The 10,782-nt window shown below is 34.1% G+C and overlaps 1 protein-coding gene and 1 long non-coding RNA gene across 2 annotated transcripts in view; one reads left to right on the top strand and one right to left on the bottom strand.

Annotated features, from left to right (window-relative positions):
- The window catches only part of LOC109851411, a 10,407-nt gene extending 5,256 nt beyond the window's left edge, over window positions 1-5,151 (bottom strand). The window contains 5 exon segments of the mRNA XM_020421526.1: window positions 468-708; window positions 2,159-2,302; window positions 2,948-3,036; window positions 3,038-3,313; window positions 4,833-5,151. Of these exon segments, the coding sequence (XP_020277115.1) occupies window positions 468-708; window positions 2,159-2,302; window positions 2,948-3,036; window positions 3,038-3,236 (673 nt within the window). The 5' untranslated portion in view covers window positions 3,237-3,313; window positions 4,833-5,151.
- On the top strand, window positions 9,715-10,527 carry LOC109820117. Its single transcript, XR_002241723.1, has 2 exons — window positions 9,715-10,045; window positions 10,268-10,527. It is a non-coding gene; the product is annotated as an uncharacterized LOC109820117 (long non-coding RNA).

The raw sequence follows: 10,782 nt of genomic DNA, 5'->3' as shown, positions 1-10,782 counted from the left end.
CCCCCCCCCCCCCCCCCCAAATCTCCCAAAAAAAACAACACAACAAAAAACAAAAACCACCTCCACCCAAAAAAAAGGGGAGAGAGAAAAGAAAAACAGTTTATCACCTCAAAATAAAATATAATAGAATCCAACACAAACTGCCCTTTAAATGTCACCACTTGACATGCTTTCTTTTAAACTACAGCACCTTAAAAGAAATAGATGTAACTGATCATGCATGAATTACCATATCACGATACAATTTACTTCAGAAAAAACTAAAACTCAGTCGATGCCAAAATACAGAAAGGAACCATAGGCTTGTAAGCTCAGTTTCGAAAAGTATTTGGCTCATCCTTTATTTTGGTTCCAATTACCATATGGCACCTTTTTGCTTCAGTATGAAACTATTATAGACCAAAGAACTCTTATTTAAGGAAAAATAACAGACTAAGAAGGAAGCAACCTTTAGTACAGAACGCTACCTGGGTTTGAACCAGCATATATCCCATACCAAAGGTCATCTGTAATAAAAGAAGTTGCCCTTTCCACAGCGCCGAGATAAACTCCAGGTCCAAGATTGGATGGCAAAGGATGAAACATCTTCTGGTTAGGATAATCTAAATCAACTGCAACATGCCTATTTGTAAGAAAACCAATCTGTTTGTTTCCTGTTCGACTCCTGACAATAGCACCTAAAGTTCCATAAGTTTCTTGACTAGCCACCTAGAATTAAGAGCAAAGTTAAAAAGAGTAAAATCTAAACGAGTTCTATTGCTAAAATTAAGAAAGAAAAAAAGCAACCAAATGTCTAGATCGCATACTATTGACAGTACTGATGGTATATTCATTGATATAAAGATGTTTTAAGGCTTAGTTGGTCTAAATCACTGGGAAGAGAACTTATGTATCCATGCCCACATTGTACAGCTGTTAAAGGCTTTACAAAGTAGCAAATATCCATCAGTTAAACATAATATGAAACAGCTATCTGTGCCTATATGATCATGGTAATGAAACATAGGTGATGGTTTGCATCACAGCCTAAAAGATTGGCCACAAATTTAATTCATGGCATACAGAAGGAAGATGAGAATCTTGTTTCACACTATTTTCGTAGATAAAATGTGAGATTATTTAACAGATGAACCATAACATGTCAACGTCATGCAGCTGAATTCAGCACAAACTAGTAAGAAACATCTGGCATTAGTAGAATCATCCTCTTGATGAAAATGTGATATCTTTTGACTACTTGGTCTATATTAACAAAATGGAAGTTCAATAGTAAAATTTATCCAGTTATTTCTTCTGTGTTTTTTACTAGTTAGAGAAATCTAATTTTGTTCCTTCCTTGTATGACCATAAACTAGAATATCACCAGAAAGGTAAGTGACATTCTATACAAAGTTACAAACTAACTAGCCTTCAGCTTGAGCATTTGAAGCTTGATCAAAATTTTAAATTTAGAAAATAATTGAAAAGGCTTGAGCATTGATGGGCTCAGCTGGGCTCCACACTAACTCAACTTATGTCGGAGATATATTGCAAAGAGGAGTCCATTGAAAAAATATCGGACCACCCTAAGTTTATTTGACAATATTCTATAGGTTTTCTTATTTAGGTATGTTATATATTTAGGCTTAAAGTAAGTAGAATTTTTGTCTCTCTTGGTTCATATTCAGTAAGGAGAAAGTTTTCTTTATTTAAGTTGGGACTGGGTTCAGATATTACATTGTCATCTTCTTTATTACTTTTTCAGATTGCATATACAATTGGAGAAGACAATTGATTTTTGAACAATTATTGCATATTTGACATCTGTATTTCTCACTTTTAAGTCTCTGATCATTCTCTTCACTGAAATTTTTCTTCATTCCTTTCTACTATAATTCTTCTTTCTCTATATACTGGACTCCTTTCTATTACAAAAGAATGCTCTACTTCTATAAACCACGTATTAAGAAAACTGGCACTACAGAAATTGAATAAGCATAACAAATTATATGTCATTAGCTACTGATATAACAATCATCAGCACATAAAACCAGACCATCTTAAATTGCAACTAACTAATAGTTTGAACTAATAAAACATCTACAGTAAGAATAGCATTGATCACTCATCTAAATAACAAAAAAAAAGGATATGTTTTCTGTATGAAGTCAGAAATTACCTGAGAACCTGAACCTATACATGGATCACTCCCTCGCAAGCCATCCACAAGCTCAGTGTACAGTTGTTCCTTTGGAGTCGGTGTTGGTGCCCCATAATATGAGAATTCAACCACATCTACATCACACCATACACCCCCCGGTCCCTATTCATGAATCAAATATATGATAAAATGACTAAAGAAGCATAATAAATTAGTAACCATGAGTTCTGCTAGTGTCAAAGGGAAAAGAAATGGTGACAATTTTGCAAACTTGAATATTTGGTGACAGAAAGAAATTGGAAAAACAAGTTTCAGGCAAATATTCCAAATTCAAATTTATTATAATAAGTTTCCCCGCTTATATTCTTTTGCTTGCTTCTTTTTCCTGTTCTATTTTAGTCCATCACCATTTATGCAATCAAATGTTTGATAGAAATTGAAAATGGCCTACCCTTTAGGACTAGAATTAAGGGTTAATTGCAGATAATTTCCCTGAAGTTTCCATGATTTAGAAAATACCCTCCTAAGGTCCACCCCCACCCTAACCCTCCTAAGGTCCACCCCCACCCCTCAACCCGCCTTTTTCAGTTTGTATAAATTAACTTGTAGGATAAGAATACCATCATGGATGATCTTATGTACTCCCATACAAATATACATATATGATTGTATTAAAATTTAATGATTACATACAAAGAGTGATGACTGTCTGCGTCCAAACCGAAGAGGGTGGAGGGTAAAGTGTCACTTTTAAGATCTTAGGTTTTTTTTAATTTATCCTAAAATTGAACACAAATAGTTTGATACCTCTAGGGCAATGGGCAAGCATTGGATGTTGTTGAGCCATTTTCGGTGAACTTTCCTTGCAACAAAAACAAGAATGGCAGGTATAAGCACCGAGCAATAGAGTAGAGGTAGGCCATGAAAAATATGCAGCATTACTTTCAGAGTGCTGACCAGCTGATGCAAATGGTTGGAGAGAAGGACTACAAGGAAGATTCGGGCAACCGCACAAGTTTTTTTCCATATCCAACGCTGATTCTTCTGATTGCGCTGACCCTGACCGATCCCTTCTGATGTCAGAGTGCCTCTTCATATTTATAATATGTTACGCCTGTATTTTAAGTGCCTAACTCTTGTAATGCTCAGTATATAGGTTTTAGGTAGTGAAGCCTACAAAGAAATAAAATAACAAATAAAAGAAACCTGTAACCAATTGCTTTCTGAAAATTTGTGTTTCAGACAAAAATAAAAGAAGGAGATGAAGATGTATGCTTCTTATGTATAAATGAAAGGATAATTTCCATATAGTCCTCCTCCTCTATACCTTCAGTAGCGCTTGTCACGCCTCAACTACTTTAGTAGTAAAATAAAACTACATTTAGAAAGATAAAAGTATCATGCGAATACATACATACATACATAATTCAATGTGAGGCCTCAAAATTTATTCTAGTTCTCATGTACATTACTTCCTTAACTGCCATCTTCAAGATGTGAATAATATGTTCCACTCATCTCAAGGTTTTTTTCCTTTTCCGAACAAAGACCATAGCACATACTTGAACCTGATATCTCCACATCATTGGACTTCGTAATATCTTCAGAATTAGTAGATATATGAATATTTCACATCCTTAACAGTTTCAACTTTCAAGCAAAAGAATTCATGAAGGTAGTAAATCTAATAAGAGAATGAATATATTTAAGCGTAGTATATTCATGAAGGTAGGAAACATAATTAGAGAATGAGAAGCCTTTTTCTTCTTTTATTGAATTATTTATCACCCATCACTTACAAGATATGCATGGAAAGTTTCACACATAAGAAACGTTCTGTATTTAAAGAAGTTGTTATCAAGATATTTTTCTTCATTAAAAAGAGGATGGCACAAAGATTTTATATACCCAGTCACTTGTAAACCAAGCCTTTCTTCTTCACACAACTTTTCATGGGTTCATATAACATTGGACCAATTAGACAGCAGAAAATGCATATCTTCAGAGGACTAATGGATTGTAGAACATTAAATTCACCAAGAAATGAGAGGTGATACAGCGCAGAAGTTAGTTGAGTACAGCAAGTAACTCAAATACAACCTACTAAGGTGCAAGCTTTTTTTTTTCATCGGAACGTGTACCAATTATGAAAACCGATTAAACAAAGAACAAGCACAATTAATTCAATTTCCCAACTATAATATCACTGATTTCACACATTTGACTCAACTGAGCAGCTAAAAAAATACCATCCTTCAGGATAATTGGAAGGAATAAGAGGAAGAAACCCAGAATGTCCACGGGAGGCAATGGATTGTCAAAAAAATATAATTCCAACCTCAAAACAATTGAGTAAAGAAAAAGGAAAGCAATCAAATGGACACCACAAAATATCAGTCTTTCAAGATTCATAGCATGAAGGAGATGAAGAGGCCCATAAATTAATTTAAGTATCCAGAAGGGGAACTTTTTATAATAGCAGACAAAGATCGAAGCTGAAGCAACAAAAATCAAACCCATTCCCGTTGCTTTCTCAAAAATCACAATTCATAGAAGAGGTAAAAAGAAAGGAAAGGTAGCAGCTACAGACCCTTTCAACAATGACACATTTCGCCCAAATCTAACAACATGGGCAGCTTAAAAATCCAATCTTTAGAAGAAATTGCAGAGGAGAGAAGAAAAGAGAATTCACCAAGCCATGGGGGACAATGGAGCAGAGCATCTCTAAGGGGCTTTTCAAGGGCATCAAGGGTCCATTTGGCATATTACAGAAGGAATCTTTAGTGCTGGATAGCAACAGAAAGCAGCAGCCAGCTTGCTGTGGTCTCTGCAGCGTGGGGAGTTACAGAGAGAGGAAGAAGAAGAGGAAAAGGGTTTTAAAGAGCATAAGCCAAAAAAAACGAGAGCTTGGGTCAAGAGAATGATTATAGAGTTTCTTCTTCCTTTTTATCCCTTCTCTTTTTTCTCTTTTTTTCTCCTGTGGAAGTCACTGTTGATTGAGGAGGGAGGGTCGCATAGGGTTTCGCTGAACTTCTATGGAAATGTGAAAATAAAAAACTACAATGAGACATTGGATAATGGGTAAAACTGAAACTGAAGTTACTCCACAGATCAAATAATTATGTTATCTATCCAAGCTTCTTTTTTTTTTTTTTGTATTAGTTGGATTGTTAGTTGTTGTATTTATCTCATAGTTGGATATTCATACATATGTTTAAATTGCTTCAATGATTAGTCATCCAATTAAATACTAATTAGACGCTAACCACTTCTAATATTTTCTGTCAACTGATATAACACATTTCGGTTATGTGACAACTCTTGGATCATTTAATATAATGGTTATTCTTATGTGTAATATCTTGATCATGTATGAAAATGAAAATTTATGACACATTTGGCAGCTTATATTGGGCAATTACATTATAGTTGTCATTTTGTTATTGAAAATATTAATTTGTGACAAATTGAGCAAGTTGTATTGCTTAAAATTAAAAGAAAATTTACAACATAAATCGACAAAAAATGTTTAAAGTAGCTAGCGGTCCAATTAGCATTTAATTACATGACTGGTCATCAGAACAATTAAAATATAGGTATGAACATCCAATTATGAGATAAATACAGCGATCAATAATCCAATTAAACCGTTTTTTTTTCTAAACATGTTTGGTAACCTACTTATTTTAATTTATAAGTAAGTTTTTACCAATAAGGATCTAATATCATATTTTGTAAAGCATTACTTATTTACTTACTTTCTTATAAGCAGGAAAAAACATATAGGTTGGAATCTTCTAATTCGGGCACTTACAAGGAGATTCACAAGGAGATTCACTTACGTGAAAAGACTACTTTGCCTTCTAACAAAATAAGTAGAAAATAAATAATAAGGTAATTTGTAAGGTTTCTCAATACAAGTAGGGTTATTTGGTATATACGCCCCAAATCTTCCATAGTTGCATATATACCCCCTCCCCGCCTCCCCCCAAATCTTCATAATTGCCAATAAACTCCCAAATCTTTCTTAATTGCCCATTTAACCCCCACTTATTCATAATTAGTAATACCCCTCTAAGCTTCTTTATTGCATATCTCATCCCCAAATCCTCAGAATTGCCATTATACTCTATTATTTTGTTAAGTTGTTAGATAAAATTTTAAAAATACCTAAAATACCCCCCAGGTGATGTTTATCAAGAGGAAAGGCTCCAATGTGGTGGGTGAGGGCAATTATGAGGATTTGGGGGGGTTAATATGCAATTATGGAAGATTTGGGAGGTACATTGGCAATTATTATTACTTAGAGGGAAAAATATGCAATTATGGAAGATTTGGGGGTTATATTTGCAATATGAAGATTTGAGGAGAAAATATGCATTTATGAAAGATTTGAGGGTGTATAGGCAAATTACCTGATTAAGTATTAGCCAAAATAGACCCTCCAATTGTTTTTTACTTCAAAACTAATCCTGAAAATTTATATTTTAAAGAAGTACTTCAGTACTTTTAGGTTCTTATTAGATTTAAATTTCTTAAGCTTTAGTGAATTTACCACTGTTATTTTTTATTTTTTCTGCATATGTCATTTTCTTTAGCCCTTTTAAAATTTATAATGACTTTCTCCCCTAACCCATTAAAACTCATCCCACCTCAAAAACTGATTATCAACCACCGGTGATAAAATTAGCAGTTAAATACCATATAGACTCTGCACTTATATATCGTCACTTGTTTTTCATGACATTTATATACCCTACGTTATTCAAAATTGCCAAATTATTACCCTCTATTATGCAAAACTGTAATTTTCACCTTAGTATTCCAATATGACACTCACGAGCTAACTGTTTCAAAGTGTCATATGAAAATATTAGGGTGAGAATTTTCATGTTCTCATAAATAGAGAGTACTAACTTGCTATTTTTAAACAACTTGGGATATATAAATATTATAAAAAATAAGTGAGGATATGTAAGTGCAAAGTGAGTGAAACTATAAGGTATTTAACTGCTATCTAGCCATCTTTCAGTGTAACTTAAAGAATTGAGGTTTTTTTTTCCTTTCAAATTAACGTCTTTAAAAATCTGCATTTGGACAATAAATGGGAATGAGATGGATAATCTATTAGCATTGTCCTTAAGAATAGATCACACTGTTCTCAGAATACCTATTGGTACAATAAGATCATGGTGGTGACCCTCCAGGATTCAACAATCATTGCCCTTGCAAGTGTGCACTCGCAATGCAAAGGCTCTTCAGCAATTATTTTGATATACATTTTAAGGATTTCTTTTTTGAATTTTATGACACTTTTACCCTCATATGGGCTCTAATTTAATCTACGAATATCTTCCAAAATTTTGCGGAGGGTAAAAGTGTGAACAATATTTAATCCAGATGGTCTTCTGTAACAATGAAACTACAATGATACTAAGTTCAAAACAGCAATACCACATAGGGTCCATTTCCAAATAACCCTCTTATATATTGATAGATGCAAAAGCATGTTTGCGTAAATAATGTAAATGAATAATAATCTGTTTCAAAATGCATAGGGATAAAGAAAAATTGTGTCAACGCCGCAGAATTGAAAGAACCATGTGACTCACCCCTTAATATCATTTCATATGCCCAAAAGCCTCAAATATTCAAATTAAATGTGATAAGGCCCTTGCACATAAGCAGCATACAATTACAGGGTGTTTGTTTCATTTTTTGAGGATATGGTGTGGATTTCAAGTTTTGGGATGTAAAAAGAGGTTTTTTGGGGTTTTAGAATTCCATAAAACAAGTTTTGGGATGTAAAAAGAGGTTTTTTGGGGTTTTAGAATTCCATAAAACTTGTTTGTTTCAAAATAAGTTTTAGGATATTAAATCCCCAAATAATAAAAAAGTAATATATTTAAGGATTTGTAAAATCCTATTTTTCATGTGGGATGTGGGGTGGATTTCAAAAGCTTTATACAAATTATGGATTTTAAATTCTAAAAAGTTTAAAACAAACAAAAATATTACAAATTATAGTATTACAAACCCCAAAATATTGTTGAAACAAACAAAGTTTTAGAAATCCCAACTCATAACAAATTACATATGAATTTCAAATCCCATGGTGAAATCCATATCCTAAAATTATAGGATTTGAAACAAACAACCCCTTAGTATACGGTATTTCACCCAAAATTCTAAGGGTGTGTTTGGATTACAATGGGGTTAAGAGAAGTTAATGGAAACTAGGTGAGAGAAGGGAAGGGAAGGGAAAGGAGTTTCCTTCCCATTGGTTACACCCTAATTTGGGGGTTAACAATTTTTATACTATTAAAGGGTGAACCAAGGGGAGACTTGTTTGGATTGAGGGGAATGAGGGTGAAGGGAAGTTAGGGGAACCATTCACCTCCATTCACCTTGTTTGGGAACACTTAGGAGGTGAAGTTAATTCACCCTAGTTCCCCTTGGTTCACCCCTAATAGTATAAAAATTGTTACCCCCAAATTGGGGTGTAACCAAGGGGAAGGGAATTCCCTTCTCTTCCCTTCCATTCCCTTCACTCAGTTTCCCTTAACTTCCCTTCACCCCTTACAAATCCAAACAGGCCCTAAGGTGAGTAACTTCATCTCCTAACGCCTCGTTTGGTACGCGGGAATGAGGAGGAATGGAATGCAATTCCCACTTCTCATTCCCTCATACCAAACACACCTATATTTTAGATGTTGGAATGACCATTCCCTAGGAATGATCATTCCCACTATTTGTGGGAATGAGCATTCCAAGTGAGAAGATAAGGAATGGTCATTCCCATTCAAGTGAGAATCAAAAACTAGTTAGGTATTTTTCAATTATATCCATATTAATAATAAAGAATGTTTGGGTGAGGCGCTATGCAAGTGGGCAATTTTAGATTGACAATTTAGGCTAGTATATCATTTTGCTATTTCGAAACTTATTATTTTAGTTGGTATTGTTTTATGGATTTTTGCTATTATGAATTGAGTGATTTTGATACTTTATCAAATAAGTTAATTTATATATCTAGAACTGTGGATTGTGGATATCATTCTTTTTTTCTGGACCTATGAAAGATACGATAATCTTTTTTTTTATTTTTCTTTAATTTTAAGACTAAGAAATATCGAGTATTGTTTAAAAAATATAAACGAAACATACACCTGATGGATAACACGAGCATTAGTATAACACATCCCTAGATTAATATAACATATGCGTATATAAAATTATTTAGTTATTATCATTAATGTTTATTTTTTATCTTATTAAAAATCTATGTTGTTGTAAGGGCATTATTAGAAAATGAGATTTCATTCTCACTTGTGTACTAGTGATACCAAACATGGGAATGGGAATGAGATTTCCATTCTAGCTTCATTCTACGAACGCACCCAAACAAGAGAATGAGAATGACCATTCCATTCCCACATGCAATCCATTTCATTCCTTCTTCTATTTCATTCCCAAGTGTGTCCATTCCCACGTACCAAACGAGGCGTAAATGTTCCCAAACAAGATGAATGGTCCCCCTAACTTTCCTTCTCTCTTATTCCCCTCAATCTAAACAAGCCCTAAACTACCCCTCCCCTCCCCAAAAATCTTGAAAAATCTCAGACCCTCGCAAAATAGATCAAAAAATCTTAGCCCTCCCCCAAAGCATTGCCTCTCGCTCCCCTTCTTCACCGACTACCTCTGCCCTCTCCCTCCTCTCCTCCTCCACCGTCAAAACCTTCACTCCACCGCCTTACAGCCAATGGCACCGTCATCTTCGGCGACATCGAGCAGGACCCTTGCCTTCGTACCATCAGTGTTGTCGTTGTCGCCAGCGGCACCAACCTCGATGTCTCCTTCAAGAGTTCTTCAACTGAAGGAGTCTTTATTTTTCACTGATCTAAGGTTTGGGGTTTCTTTAGGTTATTTATGTGAGTTTTGAGGTGAAAGATGAGATTTTATTTTATTGGGTTCTTTTTTTTTAAATATTTTGGGGAACAAATTAATGGGTTCTTGTCCAATCTAAAACTGAAGAGGTGGAAGTTATTGGTGTCTTCGTGAAGGTGATGAGGTGGGGTTTTCATATGCAAAAGATTTGAAGCCGCTCTTTTTTTTTTTTCGATGTAGCTACGTAGAAGGAGGGTGTTGACGATCTCGAATGACTTGAGAGAGGCGGTCAGGTTAAGACAGAGAAAAGGAAGCCTGTGTTTATCTCCAATGTGTGATTACTAATTAAGGATCAATTGAAGTTATTTTGGAATAATAAAAGAAATAAGATGATGATCAAATTTACTCTTTTGGTTTGAGTGCATTATCTTGGTGTGTTTTAATGTTGAGTGACAAATTATGAACCTTCAAATATTATTAAAATTTTAGATGCTTTTGTATCTGAAGGCCATAATGTTGTTTTACATGAATTGATCGTCACTATTGCATGTTATAACTATAAAGCTTGACTGTTAATTTATATGTTGTACGTTAAAGTTAAAGATTGTATGTTAAACTTATTCGTAGACAGTTAAAGATGTTTAAATTTGCATTATAGTCTAAACTTACAAAAAAGTATTCAACCATATGAATAAGCAGTTATTTTAAATAAGAACATGTTAAATATATCATTTACTTGTTAAGTTTAAGAGTTC

Source organism: Asparagus officinalis, chromosome 8 (assembly GCF_001876935.1).
Source record: "Asparagus officinalis chromosome 8, Aspof.V1, whole genome shotgun sequence".
Lineage (NCBI taxonomy): Eukaryota > Viridiplantae > Streptophyta > Magnoliopsida > Asparagales > Asparagaceae > Asparagus > Asparagus officinalis.
This window is presented reverse-complemented; position numbering and strand designations above follow the sequence as displayed.